Consider the following 18,481-nt stretch of genomic DNA (forward strand, 5'->3'; position numbering starts at 1 on the left):
CTCTCCTAACACCCTGTATACCCTCACATGGAACAACGCCAAAAGAAAACGAGAAGTAGAAGTACTGGAAGAGTCTTCAGATATTTAATTTTTTCAGTAGTAGAAAAACAAAGATACAGGGGGGCAACTCAACTATAAAAAAGTACAAAACACCCCAAAATTCAAGTATCAAATAAATTAACAAACAACCACACACACACATATACAAACAAACAAAACCCACTGATTGCATTGTTCTGATAAATTAATTCTAAGCTGCTATGATCTCGGAGAGTAAATGCACACTACTAAAAGTCAATTATTTATCGGAAACCTGTTTTTAATCCTCGTGAGATTCAAAATATGTAGAAGCAGTCAGATTATGCTAGGAAGGACACCTCAAAATACTAATTAACATTAATGAAACCTCTTTTGCATAATTGGAAAAACCACCCGAGTAATCTATTCACACACTTTTCATCTCAAACAGGGAAGGTGGTGAAATATTCAGTAGGTGTGATAGGTTTTATTGAAATAAAAGGTTGCTTGCTTGTTTTCGACATCACTCCCAAGGTACTTTTCTTCCCAAAATATGGTTGGTGACTTTCTGCAGAGAAAGAAAACGAGAAATCTGTTAGCCTTGTCATCACTGCGGTGCCATAATGATACCCATGCCAGGAGGGCAAACCTCCTACTGTCACAAAGCATCCATCCACTGCCCGCCCATCCATCCTGTGCCGTGGAAACGGAAGCCTTGAGAGGACGGGAGAGTGCCGAGAAAAGGTGTAGCACAGGAAATTATAATAATAATAATAATGATTTAGTATTTGTACCCCGCCCATCTGGCTGGGTTTCCCCAGCCACTCTGGGCGGCTTCCACGGAGACCAAAAATACACTAAGATGTCACACATTAAAAACTTCCCTGAACAGGGCTGCCTTAAGATGTCTTCTGAATGTCAGGTAGTTGTTTATCGCTTTGACATCTGGCGGGAGGGCGTTCCATGGGGTGGGCGCCACGACCGAAAAGGCCCTCTGCCTGGTCCCCTGTAGCTTTGCTTCTTGCAGTGAGGGAACCGCCAGAAGGCCCTCAGCGCTGGACCTCAGCGTCCAGGCAGAACGATGGGGGTGGAGTCGCTCCTTCAGGTATACTGGGGAGAGGCCGTTTAGGGCTTTAAAGGTCAGCACCAACACTTTGAATTGTGCTCGGAAATGTACTGGGAGCCAGTGTAGGTCTTTCAAGGCCGATGTTATGTGGTCCCAGCAGCCACTCCCAGTCACCAGTCTAGCTGCCGCATTCTGGATTAGTTGTAGTTTCCAGGTCACCTTCAAAGGTAGCCCCACGTAGAGCGCATTGCAGTAGTCCAAGCAGGAGATAACTAGAGCATGCACCACCCTGGTGAGACAGTCCGTGGGCAGGTAGGGTCTCAGCCTGCGTACCAGGTGGAGCTGGTAGACGTGGTGACAAGAGCCTGGCTTCTGGTTCAGTCCAAAAGTCCTTCTAGCCCAGCATCCTGCTCTCACAGTGGCTAACCAGATGTCTATGGGAAGGCCTGCAAGCAGGACCTGAAAGCAACAACACTCTCCCAATTGTGATTCCTGTGATGGCCTGAGATTTGGACTCGGATGCTGAACCTGAGGGATCCCAGCCTGCACAGGAGTCCTCGCCTCCAGAACCAGCTGAGCTGGGGCTGGGGCATGAGCCTGAAGGGTCCTCACCTGTGCTGGATCCTCAGGTGCAGGCACCAGCTGAGTCTGCTCTGGCTCCTGAGGTGATGGAGGACCCATTGCCTGCAGGTGCTCCACTCTCAGCCCCGTCAGGGGAAGCTGAGGTTGCCTCTGGGTCCGGTCACCCTCCAGCCTCTCCTGAGCTGCAGAGGCTCAGGGCAGAGAGGCAGAGGGAACTAAGTTCCTGCAGGAGGAGTGCTCGCCTCCAGGCCAGAAGAGGCGAGTCACCTGAGGATCGGGGTCGCCCTATGCCTCGGGGCAGATAAAAGCTGGCTAGCCCCAGTCCCAAGTTGCAGGAGGAACATTGTTGGTGGCTAGTTCCTGCCTGAACCCTGTCCTGCTTTCGTGCCAAAGCTCCTGACCTGGCCTGGCTCCCTGCTTGCAAGCCTGTTCCTGACTTCACCAGACTCCCTGCCCTGCACCCAGCTTCAGCTACTACGGACTGCCTCCCCGTTGCACCTTTGACCGCGGACCAGACTTGGACCTCGCCTCTCGGGTAACCCACGGGACCAGCACAATTCCCAACAAATTGTATTCAGAAGCATACCACCTCCGGCAGCATGGACAGCCAGCTTTTGGAGAAATTATCAAAGCAGTTAAAACACAGTAAACAAAAAAGGCCAGGGTCCAAAGAGTCGTTTTGGCTTGTGCTGCCCTAGAATAATTTGGTTTTTTAAAAAGCTATGAATTGCTGGCCCTCAATGCCATGGTGAGAGGCACAGGCTTTGCATCTGTGGCCATTTCATTATGTTTACTGCAGTGCCACCCTGTGGCGAAAAGTCAAATTCACAACTATATTTTTCTCCTTGTTTTTCCAACTTTGGTGGTTTACCATGGCTTGCTGAAACAGAATCTTTTTTTGGTGGTGTCAAAAAAAAATAGTGCTGCAAAAACACCTGCTTGATGTTAACATGCAGGGAGTCACATTAAAAGACTGATTCCTTGCAAATGTCGGTTCTTAACGAGACGTTCTGATGACACTTGAATTTAAACGCATGTTAAAATACAGGCTTTGGGAGGGGAGTCTGTTGATAAAGGCTGGTCTGGTCTTTTTTTATTTACAAAATTCACAGCATTGTTCTGGTGGGTGTAACTCCACTGGATATAGAATATTTTAGTCCAGGGTGCACACCTGGTCAGGATTTAGTAATGACTTGATTTGGAGCTTCACCTGTACTCTGTTGTGTTCACTGGGCTTCTGGCTTGTGGGAGGACTTCACATGCAATGGGAAGAAGCCCATGGGCTTTCCCTAATGTTATTTGCAAACCGCCCTGTGATTATATTGTAAACTGCCTTGTGATCACTGGACAAAGGGCTGCACCGAAATTTATAAATTAATTAGTAATTAAATATTCACAGCACTCTTACATAACGACCTCAATTCTCCCTCCCAAAACCAAACACACACACACACACACACACAAGCAAACAGCAAGGAAAGTTCAATCAGTTCTGCTTTGACATTCTTCCCAGTCCACTCCCTGTGCCAGCAGCAGAGGCAAGAAGGTCAACAATGCCGTTTTTATTTTGTTTGTATTAAATCGCAGTGCAAAATTTGCATTTATGGGAGCCCATAACGTGATTTCATAAAAGTGAGGGATTGCCAGCTACCGTGATGCTTACGACAAGCATTTATGGACCTTTTCTGCGTTGCAAATTGCATTTTATGTACCAGAACAGTTAATATGCAGCCGCTTTGCTGAATGGATCATTAAATCCCGGGCCGTGAGAAAAGCTTCCTCCAGGAACCTTGTCCCTACAAGATCCGTTATGGCTTCTTGCCCTCTGAGCTACTTTAGGAATCTACTTGGGTGGAGAAAATGGGGTATCAAATGCCGTCAATGCAAACCTATAGGGCAGGTTTCTGTGGGGGGGTTCTCTGGATGTTGTTGTGCTCCAATTCCCATTGGCCCAGCAGCCAGCATGGCCAACGGACAGGGACGAAGGAAGCTGTAATCTAATGACAACTGGGGGATCCACTAGCTTGACACCCCCTGATATAAGAGATCCCAACCCTGCCCCTCCTTTTTTATTTTTAAAATAAATATTCTAACTTCCCTGGCTTTTTTCTGGCCCATGTAGGACCAGTCTGGATAGTTAGCCTTGCATTTTAATCTTGTTATTTAAGCTGTATTTCAATTAATTGTGTTTATATTTGGTGTTAGCCGCCCCGAGCCTGGTCTAATAATAATAATAATAATAATAATAATAATAATAATAATAATAATAATTTTCTATTTAAAGCCTGGAAAGGCTGCAGGATTAGCATGATGAAGATCTCCAGTTCAATCTCTGATGACTTCAGTTAAAAGGTAGTAGGACTGGGGGGGGGGGAGAACCTCTGCCCCCAAACCCTTAGCAGAGCCACCACTTGCCAGAGAAGAGTGGACTACGTGGACCAATCTCCACATTCCTTGTACTGCAGCTTCAAATGTTTAAAGGCAAAGATGTCGTTCAGTGGTAGAGCACATGTTATAAGAACCAGGTTCAATCCCAGAATCGCTCCAAGGGTTTTAGGTAGGAGAGTCAGAAAAGGCTTCAGCTGGGGATCTTAAAGAGAGCTGCTGTCGGTCAGAGCAAATGGCACTGGCAAAGGACCCCTGGACGGTTAAGTCCAGTGAAAGGTGACTATGAGGTTGGGGTGCTCATCTTGCTTTCAGGCCGAGGGAGCCGGCATTTGTCCACAGACAGCTTTCCGGGTCATGTGGCCAGCAGGACTAAACCGCTTCTGGCGCAACGGAACACCATGACAGAAACCAGAGCGCACGGAAACGCCGTTTACCTTCCCGCTGGAGCGGTACCTATTTATCTACTTGCACTGGTGTGCTTTCGAACTGCTAGGTTGGCAGGAGCAGGGACCGAGCAATGGGAGCTCACCCCATCGCAGGGATTTGAACCCCCAACCTTCTGATCAGCAAGCCCAAGAGGCTCAGTGGTTTAGACCACAGCACCACCCGCGTCCCTTTACGTAGATGGCAATGACAACCGGTTCAGCTCAGGAGGAAGCAACTGCACATGTTCATGTGCAGAAGCCAGGCATTCCTGGTTGCATTGGCGCATGGCAGCAGCATACCTGGGCAGTTTCCCTCGCTCTGCCCCTCCTAGGCAACATCACCTTTTAAATGAGTGCTTGTTTTGTTGACCCGGGCGGTATATGGAGGGTTGAAAAGTGTGGTCGCCGGGGATAAATCAGGGCATTGCAAGAGAGCCTCTTGTCTGCCAAAACTCCCATTTCCCCACTGAAATACTGAATCAGGTGAAGTCTGAGCATAAGAAGAGCCTGCGGCCCATCTGGATCTCACAGTGGCCCCCAGAACAAGAGCACTCTTAATAATAATAATAATAATAAATTTTATTTATATCCCGCCCTCCCCAGCCGAAGCTGGGCTCAGGGAGGCTAACAACAATCAAAATAATCCAACGTTCTAAAAACATTTCATTATAAAATTAATTAAAATCAAATTGATGGCAACCATTAAGCAAAATTCTGTGCAGATTGCCAGAGGGGGTCAGGCTGCGCCCTGACCAAAGGCCTGGTGGAACAGCTCTGTCTTGCAGGCCCTGCGGAAAGATGTCAGGTCCCGCAGGGGCCTAGTCTCTTGTGACAGAGCGTTCCATCAGATTGGAGCCGCGGCTGAGAAAGCCCTGGCTCTAGTTGAGGCCAGCCTAACCTCTCTGTGGCCTGGGATCTTCAGGATGTTTTTATTTGCAGACTGTAAATTTCTCTGTGGGACATACCAGGAGAGGCGGTCCTGTAGGTACGAGGGTCCTAGGCCGTATAGGGCTTTAAAAATTAAAACCAGCACCTTAAACCTGATCCTGTACTCCACCGGGAGCCAGTGCAGCTGGTATAGTACCGGCTGAATATGATCTTGCAGCGAAGACCCCATAAGGAGTCTCGCCGCGGCATTCTGCACCCGCTGGAGTTTCTGGGTCAGTCTCAAGGGCAGCCCCACGTAGAGTGAGTTACAATAATCCAGTCTGGAGGTGACCGTCGCATGGATCACAGTGGCTAGGTCAGGGCGAGAGAGATAAGGAGCCAATTGCTTAGCTTGGCGGAGATGAAAAAATGCCGCCTTTGTTATAGCTGTAATCTGCGCCTCCATAGAGAGGGAGGTATCGAAGATTACACCCAAACTCTTAACAGACGATGCTGGCACTAATTGCACCCCCGCAAGAGATGGGAGTTGCCCCCTCAATCCCATATCGCCCCGTCCCAGCCAGAGGACCTCTGTCTTCGAAGGATTTAACTTCAACCGGCTCCCACGTAACCATCCAGCCACAGCTTCCAGACATCTGGTCAGTGTGTCTGGGGCCGAGTCAGGATGGCCATCCATCAACAGATAGAGTTGGGTGTCATCGGCATACTGATGGCAACCCAGCCCAAAACTCCGGACAAGCTGGGCGAGGGGGCGCATAAAGATGTTAAAAAGCATCGGGGAGAGAATCGCACCCTGAGGCACTCCACACACCAAGGAGTGGCGCGATGACAATTCCCCCCCCCCAAGCACCACCCTCTGTCCCCGACCAGAGAGAAACGAGCGCAGCCATTGAAGGACTATGCCCTGGATCCCCACGTCGGCAAGGCGGTGGTCCAGGAGTTCGTGATCGACCATGTCGAAGGCTGCTGACAGGTCTAGCAGAATCAGCAGCCCCGACCCGCCTCGATCCAGCTGCCTGGATCTTCCTTCCAACAAATTGGCTGTGGCTGCTTTTGGCGTCTCTACAGGTTTTAGGGACTGGGGCAGGGGGAAGGTTGTTATATTTGATGCATGTAGCTAATCTGGGCAGCAATTCAAGTTCTTTAGATGGAAACTGCAGGAAACATTTCATTGTGACCATCTGATCACTGGGGAAATTCTGTTTATCCCAATGCAATGAACTTCCTCAACTCTCTCGCTCTCTAAAGGACACTCAGAGAAGACTGGGCTGTTGTGGAAACAAGGGGGGGGGGCTGGGAGAAAGTATCTCAGCAGTACAATGAGTTACTATGACTTTACGGAATTGTATTAATTGTCTTGCAGCTGTTGTTTGCTTTATTTATATGCTGCTGTGATTGACTGTTGTTTTAACTCTACTGTGATTAACGCGTGCTGCTTTGAGCTTGACATTAGCTGTTGGAAAAGCAGTACAAGTATTAAACCAAATCAAAGCACCTACCATTTTATAAAGCTGAGCCTTCAAACGATTTGTAGAATAGTCGGATTTTCTCTTTTCTTCTTCCCGTCTTTTTCGCACCTCCGGCAGCTGCTCATAGATGCTAAGAGAGCAGAAATAAAATGAAGGGATTACTCTAAAGAAATCCCTCCCAAATGAATCAGCCATTGCACTGCCGAGTGAGTGCAGGGTTATATGGAGAAGAAAGAGGGAGCTTAAAAGAGCCAAGGTGATCTCTTTGGTACTCCAGGCCGAAACACAGACCTGACCTGCTGGATCTCAGGTGACCTGCTGAAGCCTAAAACTGATTAAAAGACTCTTTTGAGCCTGACTGCTCTTCTTTCAGTTACTCCCTTTGGCCAGCACCAGGCTGAAAGCTTTTCTGATAAATCCCAGATTCAGGATCTGCTGTGGGCTCAAACTGCAACAACTGACCTCTCTCAGTTGTGGTTTTCCAACTGACCGGGCTTGGTAGCCTCACAGAAACAAGACACTAAGCGTATGACAAAGAAGAGTGGCAAGGGTTGTCCTGCTCTAAGAAATGGCCCCAGACCATTTTACAGAATTCCTTATTTGGCTCATTTACTGTAAAGTAACCACCAGAAATCAGGGCTGTAACAGGACTGAAACCTGGGATTTACAGGATTTCTAGCCAGGGACTGGACCTGAACTGCCATCCTCCACCCACAAAAGCTGAATATTTCAAAGAGTGTTGGTTTTTAATCAGGATGGGCAAGGTTCCAAAGCCCATGGACCTGTTGGGATGCGTCCGGGGAGACAGGGCATTTGGCAGGCCCCCAGCTGGCTCCAGCCACCGGCCGGCAGCTGAGTGAATGCCGGTTCCCGGAACAGCATCAATCAGCGACTCGAGCCTCTGATACGTTCAGAAGCTGAGCACACTCTTATCAGCAGAGTGAATAAATCTTCACAACGGTCATGGCAGACAGACATGTGTAAGCAATATTTACAGGCGTTTATTCAGCAGTGTTCAGGAACAAAGAAAAAACATGTTTGCTTCCCTTTGTGTCCAGCAAAACAGCAGTATAGGCAAAAGCAATATACAAACGGAAGTTCCCAGCAGACTTGTGCTGGAAGTAAACAGGCATGTGACACACAACAGGCATGCCTGTTCCTTTTAAGGTGGAACGGAACTATATCCTAACAGGGCCCCATAGAGACAGCTGACAGCTAAGGTTGCTTCACAGGTCTCTAGCAACAGCCAGGATCCCAGCTGTTAGAGCAGAGCTGTTAGCAGCTGTCCAGTAGGAGCCAGGAGTCAGCAGTCAAGGTGGAGGGCAGACCTGGGAGGACAAGCCAAGGAGTCAAAGCTAGGAAAGGTTTAGTGTTGCCCAGACAAATTCCCAGCCTTTCCCAGAAAGCTTTTATAGTTTGTCCTAGTGAGAAGATGCTCTAAGTCAGAGAGAGCCCTGGTGGTTCATCGCACGGGACAGATGTGCACAGCGAGCTGTGCTTCAAGCTCCAACATCTCCCAAGGCCCCCTGCCCAAGAGAAAGGAGTGACGGCAAGGAACGTGGTAAAGATTGCAGGAAAAGCAAAATGATGGTTGAACGGTTGCAAAAGCAGAATAAAGAGTAATTATGCTTACGCAGGAGAACGGCTGTGAATCACTCCCAGCGCATTTCCTTAAAATACACCCCCCGATTCCCAGCTCCAAAAATGAAGTATCTATCAAATCCCCTTTAGCAGTTAAAGGAATGAGCTTGTTAGAAAGAAAGAAGAGTTATCTGCTTTAACATTCCCTGGGGGGGATCTGATAAATATTGCAGAGAAGAGTAAAACAAACAGCTCATTTGGAATAAAGACAGGATGTGTCCCTCGGTGATTGCGTTCTCACCACTTCATCTGTCCCCACAATCCAATAACCCAATCATCTGTCTGATCCCTCCCTCCTATGCACATAATACATATTTGGAAAACTGCCATTAATAAACAAACGAAGTCAAAGCCAGTTTACTGCGGAACAGAAGATCAGGCTTTACAACATACCATAAACAAATCCCTATTCTTTAGGCATTAAAATACCCTGGCTAAAAATGTATGTATAGCCAAAGCTAGAAAGATTTCTGTTCCTGTAACTCTTGTTCCCACAGGAGAGATATCCAGAGCTGGCCTAACTGAAGAACAAGGCAAGATGTGTGCCCCAGGGAGATAATTTAGGGTGCCATTAAAGATTACCGTATTTTTCGCTCGATAACACGCACCTGACCATAACACGCACATCGTTTTTAGAGGAGGAAAACAAGGGAAAAAACATTCTGAATGAAACAGTGGATGTATCATTTTTGTGCTTCATGCTGTGGCCACAGACATGTGATCTGATGGTGAATTTGGGGTGACCCAATGCAAAAATCCTGAGAATCCCTGTGGATCCATGCTTTGTAACCACGTTTTTGCACCATTGCAGCCCCAGGCAACAGTGGGTGTGTGATTTTGGGGGGGGGGCAGGCTGTAGCCATGGACATGCTATGTGCTCTGATGGTGAATTTGGGGTGACCCAATGCAAAGATCCTGAGGGTCCATGTTTTGTAACCACGTTTTTGCACCATTGCAGCCCCAGGCAACAGTGGGTGCGTGATTTGGGGGGGGGGCAGGCTGTAGCCATGGACATGCTATGTGATCTGATGGTGGATTTGGGGTGACCCAATGCAAAGATCCTGAGGATCCATGTGGATCCATGCTTTTTAACCACATTTTTGCACCATTGCAGCCCCAGGCAACAGTGCGTGTGTGATTTTTGGGGGGCAGGCTGTAGCCATGGACATGCTATGTGATCTGATGGTGAATTTGGGGTGACCCAATGCAAAGATCCTGAGGATCCATGTGGATCCATGCTTTTTAACCACATTTTAAGTGGGGAAGGAAGGAAAAATACAGAATGGACAAGGAGCACGAGAGGGGTGTGCAGAGAAGCAGCTGGCTAAGAATGCAGGAGAGGGGTATAACGGGAGGGAGGAAAGGAAGGCAAAAGTTTTCCCTCACCTACCCACCCAAGCCAGCCAGCTCCCTCTCTCTCTCTCTCTCTCTCTCTCTCTCCCTCCTGCATGTTTTCAGCAGCACCGGAGCACAGAGACGACACTCTGCTTTCCCCTCTGCTTGCCTGGAGGGGAGGGGCTTTCCCTGCTCTTTGTTCCGTTTGAGCAAACACAGCAAGGAAACAGAGGAGGGTGGGCAGTAAGACCCTGAGGCAGAATGCAGGAAAGCAGCCACTTCCTCTTTTCAGGTTTCCCTTCTCCGAGACGCGCGATTTGATTTTTGCCTGATTTTTTTTGCCATTTGGCTCCAGGGACCACACATTCGCTCAATAACACGCACAGACATTTCCCCTTCCTTTTTAGGAGAAAAAATCTGCGTGTTATAGAGGGAAAAATACGGTAAGAGATAGGTCTTACCTAGTGATGAGGTGAGAATATTCTCCAGAAAATATTCTTGAGAATGAGAATATTCTCTGCTGGAAAATTCTCCAGAGAATATTCTCCACAAACTGTAAATTCTAATGTAAGAACCAGTTTTACAACGCACATTTTTAAAAATCTAGTAAATAAGTCAAGCTGCGATATTGCCAGGGTAAGAAATGAATAATGTTTGAGGAGTCAATATAAATTTATAAACATTTGAGACTTGTTACTTAAAGCCTATTTTTTAAATAAATTTCTTTCTTGTGACAATTTATCAGTTATAATTTAAATATGTTGTGTGTTGCCTTACTTGTCTAAGCAGATAGTAATTTGCATTTCTGATGTTATGAAACTTGTCATTACTGATTTTAAACTTATTTTAAACTTTATATTGATTTTATTAGTGTTGGACTGAAAATACTGTACTGTATAGATATGCTTATTAAAAGAACGTACTCATGTAGCAGACCTGAGGTTTTTTTTATATACAGTATTCCTTTTACTTTAAAAGCTACATTTCATACATACACAACATAATTAGAATTCAAAGTTGATGGTAAATATACGGGTTAGTGGCAGGCTTAGTGATTAACCTGAGTCATTCACGGTGAATTTTCAAGTTCAAGTTTGGTGCAAAAAATCAAAGAATGTGAATTCGCTGCATTGCCCCACTGAATAAAAGTATTTGTACAGTTTTTGGTTGTCATCTGAACAAGTCTACCCATGAATAAACATGTATATTAACTAATTATATCATTTTCAATGCATTAAAATGAACATTCTCCTAATTTAAATGAAAATTCGCTAATATTCTCATTAATCGAGAATATTCTCCAAAAGATTATTCTCGAGAATTTAACATCACTAGTCTTACCCATGGTGCACAATCCAGCAGAAAGGTGTTTCACACATCTCCTGTTCATTTCAAGATAGCCTGTGAGCAGCTCTAATTGACTAAGCCAAAGGCCCATCTAGGCCAGTGGGCAAACAGATGCCTTTGGAAAGCCCACAAACAGGACCCCAGCACAGCAGCACTCTCCCCACATGCAACTGGTATTCAAAAGCACCCTGCCTCCAAGAGTGGAGCTAAACCAGGCAAAGGGAAACTCGGCCCTCCGGATGTTTTGGGACTACAACTCCCATGATCCCTAGCTAACAGGACCAGCGGTCAGAGATAATGGGAACTGTAGTCTCAAAACATCTGGAGGGCCAAGTTTCCCTTTGCCTGTGCTAAACCGTGGCCATGGTGGCTAGCAGCCATTGTCAGTCTTATTGTCCATGAATTTGTCTAATCCATCCAAGTTGGTGGCCATCAGTAATTCTTGAGAGAGGGAGTTCTGCACTTTAACAATGTGCTGTGTGAATGATTCCCTCCTTTCGTCTGTCGTGAATCTTCCAACAATCAGCTTCACTGGATGCACTCAGATTCTATTATTATTAACTGTCCTTTGGTAAGGTAAAGGGACCCCTGACCATTAGGTCCAGTCGTGGCCGACTCTGGGGTTGCGGTGCTCATCTCGCTTTACTGGCCGAGGGAGCCCGCATACAGCTTCTGGGTCATGTGGCCAGCATGACTAAGCCGGTTCTGGTGAAACCAGAGCAGCGCATGGAAACGCCGTTTACCTTCCCGCCGGAGAAGTACCTATTTATCTACTTGCACTTTGATGTGCTTTCGAACTGCTAGGTTGGCAGGAGCAGGGACCGAGCAACGGGAGCTCACCCCGTCGCGGGGATTCGAACCGCCGAACTTCTGATCAGCAAGTCCTAGGCTCTGTGGTTTAACCCACAGCGCCACCCACGTCCCTTGTCCTTTGGTATCAATCAGAAAATTTGTCTACTATACTGCTTACCCACTTCTCCAAGACCCTCCTTTTCCATCACAGCGAGGGAGCTGTCATCCTGGGAGTGGGATGTAGCTCTCATGAACCCAAAGGCCCCATCCATCAACCTCTCTGCCTCTTTTAACTTCTCCAGGCCAGCCACTTTCACCTCCAGGGAATGACATTTCTGCTGGGTTGTGCCCCACGTAAATTAGGGGTAGAGAAATTATGTGCATTGGATTTTCAGGCCCCAATGTCTACGGCCAATCTTGTGCCTTGTTCATTTTCTAATTTGCGTTAGAAAATAAATATATGAGGTTTATCCATATTTTTCCATATGCAAAAATATAACAGGGTTGTCCTCCAATCCAAAGCAGCCTTACCGTTTTGATCTCTGAACCATTTCATTCTTGGAAATTGCTCTTCTCTTCTGCATAGCCCTGTAGTCTAAACAAAGCAGGAAAAATGATGAGTACAGCACAATTCAAAACGTTAATGCGCCAGACAACCGATGTTCTCATCCTACAAGATGCTGTGCCAAGATAGAAGCTCGTAAGATCTGGTGATGCTACGAGTGGGCCATGGGAGAGACATGAGTCCTCAGAAACAAGGTCTTGTGCAGGGGTCAGCAAGGTTTACCTCGCCTGGGCTGGTTCACTCCCGTGGAGATCGCTCCGTGGGCTGGATTGCGTCTGCACAGATTTAGCGCAGCACGTGGGAACTCGCTGAGTGGGCGGCTCGGTTCGGGGGCGGCTTGTGGGACACTTGTGGCCCATGGGACGCAGGTTGCCAACCCCTGGTCTTGTGCTTCATCCTCTGATGTAAAGACCATTGTGCCAATCTGACCAGGAGATGGGGGCTCCTCCCTCCTGACCCTTTTTGGACCACAGAAGCCGTAGAGGGTCAGGCTTAAGGTGCTGGTTTTGACCTTTAAAGCCCTTTGTAGCTTAGGGCCCTCGTATTTATGGGACCGCCTCTCCTGGTCTGCCCCACAGAGGACCTTAAGGTCCATGAATAATCATAGTTTAGAGGTCCTGGGCCCTAAGGAAGTCAGATTATCCTCCACCAGGGCCAGGGTCTTCTCAGTGATGGCTCCGACCTGGTGGAATGCTCTTGGTGGTTTGTTGTTGTTTTTTAAAAACTACTACTATAATACAAATACATACATACACACCTACACACAGACACCTCTCACAATTTTGCAACTAAGTAAAATTAGCATACCATGGGCAAATGGAGCAAAAATGGCACTTGCTCTAGCTTTGCTGCTTTTCTAACACCCTTTACCACCGCAAGAATGTGCTTTGCTAAAGAAAGAAAAATCCATGGCAACAATCATCTATGAACAGCCACTCTGCAGAAAAATGGCCATGCAATACTCAGTCACAGGTTGAATCTATTTTTAGTTGTTTGGGGTTAAAACAGGGCAGCTCTGCAAGCCTACAGCACACTGCCCATTAGCCTTTTCTGAATATAAAACTGGCTATTTACGCCAAGCCGTTCCCTACAGAGAGACACGACATGTGTCCATCATTACTGCTAGGGAAATATATGACAGCCTTGATCCAAAGATGTGATATAACTGTACAGGAGCGAGCGGTGCACACAGAGACTGGCTGCTTGCTGTTTCTGCTATGGCAGTTTCCACTGCCAAATGTAAGGATGTAAGAAAAGCCTTGCTGGATGAGGCCAGCAGCCCATCTAGTCTAGCATCCTGTTATCACAGTGACGAACCAGATGACGCAATGGGAAGGCCACAGCCCTCTCTGCACTTGTGATTCCCAACAACTGGAATGCATAGTGTGATAGGAACTTTGAGGTCTTAGATATATGTTAAATGTTCATAAGTGTACCAACCAAGCACATACATAGATCAGCACAGGAAGACCAACCTGGAACCATTTTGATTTTCAAACTGTCCCAAACTGACCAAATGTTTTCTCTGTAAGGTCAAAGGAAAATGGAAAAGCCTCCCCATTGTCTTTTCCTTCACAAATCCTGTCTTAAGGGTATGTCTGTTGTCAGGGAACTGACATCGGAGCCAGTAGTGGAGGCAAGGCTCCCAAGCGATGCCGGAGAAGGGCCCAGCAGGGAGAGAGGGGAATCATCGGCTGGGGAAGGGAATCAGCGTAACACCAGGGATAAAGGGGGGCGGATGGAGGAATCGGAGAGGGGGCTCCAGGACTCTTCGCTGGAGACCAGCGGGGAGAGCACAGGTCCTCCGCTACCCACACCCACCCTGCGCAGAAGACTTCCGCGCAGGGAAAGTAGGCGTAGACTTGGCGTCAAAGAACTTCTTTGCTGGAAGAAGTTCAAGAAACGCCCACTGACGGATACTGCTAGCGACTGAACAGCCACGAAGTGAAGGGCTGTCCAGCCAGGAAAAGGTTTAACCAGGCAACCTAGCCAGGAGTGGCGGCAACTTACACACGAGCAACCCCTTATAACCATTACATCTGTGTTTGAATAGGGTGTGAGCCTGTGACCTGGTCCAGGAACTAAGTATTTATCACTACAAAAGACTGGCCAGGCTCCCCAGGCAATCCAATCAAGTAAACTGGCAGACAGGAGATAAACAACGACAGGAGAAAAACAACATTCAAATTTCTGTTTTAGACCCCCTTTTCTGTGATGTAGGTATGATGTATCTGAGGGGTGGTCTTAGGTTACACCCCTTCTGTGATGTATGTATGATGTTTCTGGGGGTGGTCTTGATCTACAGGGTGGGAATTTCAAAAGTCTTTATAAGGCCTTGCACGCCATTTTTCTGGGTTCCTCCTCTCTCCTGCATGTGAAGGGAGCACTCTGTTGCAACAGATCAATAAAGATCAGGCTTACTAGCTGCTTTGCTTCTCAATATTCTCTGGTTGGCCTCTGTTATTCTCTCCTACCAATAGGGAACCTATGTAAGGACTCTATATAGGCTCTTGGATACCCCATAAGGGAAAAGGGCAATTTTTGTTTACAATAGGGAGCTTAGAGAGACAAGCTGCTTGCCTCTTCAGCAATGGCTTGCCTCTTCAGCAGCAAAGGCCTTGCCCAGCTTCTCCCAGAACACATCACACCCGTCCTTTGGCATGCAACCCATGTCTGTAATAAGGAAGGCACCTCTGTTAGGAAGATGGAAACTTCTTCTCTCTTCACGAGCATTAAATAATTCTTCTCTCTCGCCCTGGAGCATGCTCTGCAATTTCCTTTCTTCCATTATTAGCTTAAGGCGCTTCACGCGCTCCCCGGAGCTGGAGATGAAATCAGGACGGTGCAGTGCAAGAGACTCCTGAGTTGGAAAACAAAAATAAGAGCTGCTTCAGAAGCTCCACTTAAGGCTGAGGAAATGTCAAAAATAGCTAACCCCATTAACAAAGCACTGAAAGCATGCCTCAGAAGAAGAGAATTATTCACGCAATGTACAGAATATTGCATCTACAAAAGGCGAAGGGATCTCTCTGTGGGTCTTGTTAACAAATGCTTTGATCTTGGACAACCAATTGGAAAGATACCAGGCTGGGAATAAGCGCAGCTACATTTTTGTAAAAGGGATAAGTACTTAAGCTTAAACAAGCTGGTTGGAGTGTGCACATGGGACAAAAAAAAGTCTCCGTGCAATGAGGGAGGCCTCTCGGTGACTGTAAATGAAATGGATACATGGGGAAATTAACACGGTTCAATATTAGTCTTGGGGAGGAGGTTTCACAAGAGCCTGCTAGCTGCCAGATCTGCCAAAGCGCAATGGAAGCAGGATGAGAGCGCTTCCCCCATCCTCACGACCCCCTTGCCATCAGGAGCGTAATGTCAAGCGCAGGAAGCGTGAGAACTGTTCGATTTGGACTGGAATTTGAAGGCAGGGATAAGCTGGCGAATGCAGACAAACAGCTTTACATTTCCCCTATTCCATCATCTGAACCAATGGGGGCTGTGCAAACCCCACCTGCCCAGCAGTTGCTGGCACCATCCTTTCCCCGCTGGCGCATGTCATGTTTATGCTAAAGAAGAAAGGGCCCCATCCGGCAGAAAAAGACCGGCCCTCGGAGCATTTAGAGTTAGAATAAGGGTAGAAGGGAAGGCAAAGTAGGTTCTATTCCAGCGGTTCTCAACCTGTGGGTCCCCAGATGTTGTTGGACTACAACTCCCATCGTCCCTGAGCTCTGGCCTTGCTAGCTAGGGGTGATGGGAGTTGTAGTCCAACAACATCTGGGGAGCCACAGATTGAGAAAGGCTGTTCTATTCTATTCCTGCCCAGCCCTTACATATTTTGAAGAGGGAAGGGGACGAGACAGACACATAGATACACACAGAGGCACACATGCTGCATCTGTTAAACTGATGGGTGGCTCAGCTCATTTGACAACCAAAGCACTCGCAAACAGGACAGCCAAAGCCAGGCAAGGAGTCCGAGGCAGAGCCTGGATTTTACCTGCAGTGTCATTTTCACAAAAGGTGGGGGCGGCTTATTCTCAACGTCTCTCGGTGGAGCCATCAGACGCACCTGCAGCTCGCTGTGATCCTCCTGCCAGTTTTTCTCCCGGAGGGGCTCTCGCCAGGGCTTCGGGTCGGCTTCAAACCAGGAGGGACCAGGATCAGAAACGTAGCTGGATCCACTTCCCTTTTTGAAGTCAGGTTTCAAATCCTTTGCTGAAACAAACCAGGAAACTCCTGGGGCAGGGGAAAGAAAAACGCTTTAAAGAAAGGAACATAGTGCAAATGGTTCATCCCAGCTGCAGTTCACTTATAAAAGACAGGAAGGCACAAAAACAGGGGGCTGCCTCCGCCGTTGCCCCATTTTGCTCTGGGCTGTCCTCTGCAACTGTAAAAGGTCCAAGACGATGCTCAGAGCAGACATAGGCACATCACAGTTGCATATATAATGTATGCCACTCCCCAAATCTAGGGATTTAGCAAAGATAAAATGGCCCAGAACAAAGAGTGAAGAAGCATGGAAGCAGCAAACAATCCAGGAGAGGAAGCCAACATTTTAGTACAGTGGTGCCTCGGGTTAAGAACTTAATTCGTTCCAGGGGTCCGTTCTGAACCTGAAACGGTTCTTAACCTGAGGCATGCTTTTGCGAATGGGGCCTCCTGCTGCCGCTGGTGCGCAATTTCCATTATTATCCTGGGGCAAAGTTCTTAACCTGGAGCAACCACTTCCTGGTTAGCAGAGTTTGTAACCCGAAGCGTCTGTAACCACTGTACATTAAATGCTCTGCACTCTTACCAGGCCTTTGCAAAAATGTTGGTTGATGGGATTTAAAAAGAGATGGAAAAGTATAGCAAATCATTATTAATTGTGGATTATTATCAACAGATCTTATTTTGCTTTGGGGTTCAGCATTTGTTTTCTTTGCTGAAAGAATCCTTGGGGAGGTGGAGATGGCAGAGAGAAGCAGCGGTGAATCCTTGGGCTTCTGGCTCTTGGGTCACGGCAGCTTACTGGGAGGGAAAGGGGGTTGGGGTTGTCGCTGTGCAGACACTCTGGCAGAGGAAACCCAGTGACCCCACTAGTACGCCCCCACAGTGATGACCCTCCCTGCCATCTCTCTCCCTAGAAGCCACAGTGACCAGAGACTCCTGATGCGCATGCTGGTTTTTGAAGTACCATATAGTCATTCTTTCCTCTTGCAGCTGAGAATCTTCCCCTCCCTTCTTTATACCACCAAAAACAAGGACTGGGCTATGATTTGAATTGTCTAAAACCAGAAGTAATAAGAAATAAAAAAAACCCAACAAGGTACGGAAAAGTAAATACAAAGGGTATTGGATTTACTGTCAGCGTGCGGTCAAAGCTGAGGAACAAATATTTTCCCCTCATGCAGTGTTTGTTTAAAACATCTTGCTTTGCATAGTTCTAATCGGTCTGCTATTTCATAGCTTTAGGAGGCAGATAGCAGAAAATCCCCAGATCTCCAGATGATGAAACGAAATCTGTTTGCTTCTGGTCCCAATTTATTAGCACGTTTAAAGCCTTAAATTGTTTGGGGTGTCTGAAGGCCTCTCTTCTGTACTGCAGCCACCAGGTGAGGACCTGCTGCATGTCCTGCCTTTGAAGGTGCAGAGGACAAGGGCACAGGATTGGGTCTCCTCCATGAAAGCACCCAGGCTGTGGAATTCACCGGCCCAGGTGGTTTGGCAGGGGGTATTTTGGCAACCAATTACACCAACTTTCTAGGGCTGCACTCTCTCCCTGATTTTATTTTTGTAGATTAAATAAGTGGTTTTGCTGCTGAATTATTTTCCGTTTTATTCTTCGTTGTTCTAATATGATATGATGTTTCCATGTTTTGCCTGCAGCGCCGACAGCCCTTTCAAAGATGTGGGGTGTGAATTATTATTGCATAAACAAAACAAAATAAGAGCAGCCTGTGGCGGTGTAATATAGAACCCTTTT

General features: G+C 47.2%; 1 protein-coding gene across 4 annotated transcripts in view; it reads right to left on the reverse strand.

Annotated features, from left to right (window-relative positions):
* Positions 1-490: 490 nt before the first annotated feature.
* ALMS1 (ALMS1 centrosome and basal body associated protein) overlaps positions 491-18,481 on the reverse strand; it is a 74,710-nt gene continuing 56,719 nt past the window's right edge. For 3 of the 4 annotated variants that reach the window (XM_083631525.1, XM_083631526.1, XM_083631528.1), the window contains exons 15-19: positions 16,514-16,752; positions 15,208-15,376; positions 12,483-12,546; positions 6,867-6,966; positions 491-586 (exon numbers count right to left, since the gene is read on the reverse strand). In XM_083631525.1, the coding sequence (XP_083487651.1) occupies positions 542-586; positions 6,867-6,966; positions 12,483-12,546; positions 15,208-15,376; positions 16,514-16,752 (617 nt within the window). In that variant the 3' untranslated portion in view covers positions 491-541. The remainder of the gene's footprint in view (positions 587-6,866; positions 6,967-12,482; positions 12,547-15,207; positions 15,377-16,513; positions 16,753-18,481) is intronic. The other variant, XM_083631527.1, reaches the window with a different exon arrangement.

Source organism: Podarcis filfolensis (assembly GCF_964270895.1).
Source record: "Podarcis filfolensis genome assembly, chromosome: 9".
Classification (NCBI taxonomy): Eukaryota; Metazoa; Chordata; class Lepidosauria; order Squamata; family Lacertidae; genus Podarcis; species Podarcis filfolensis.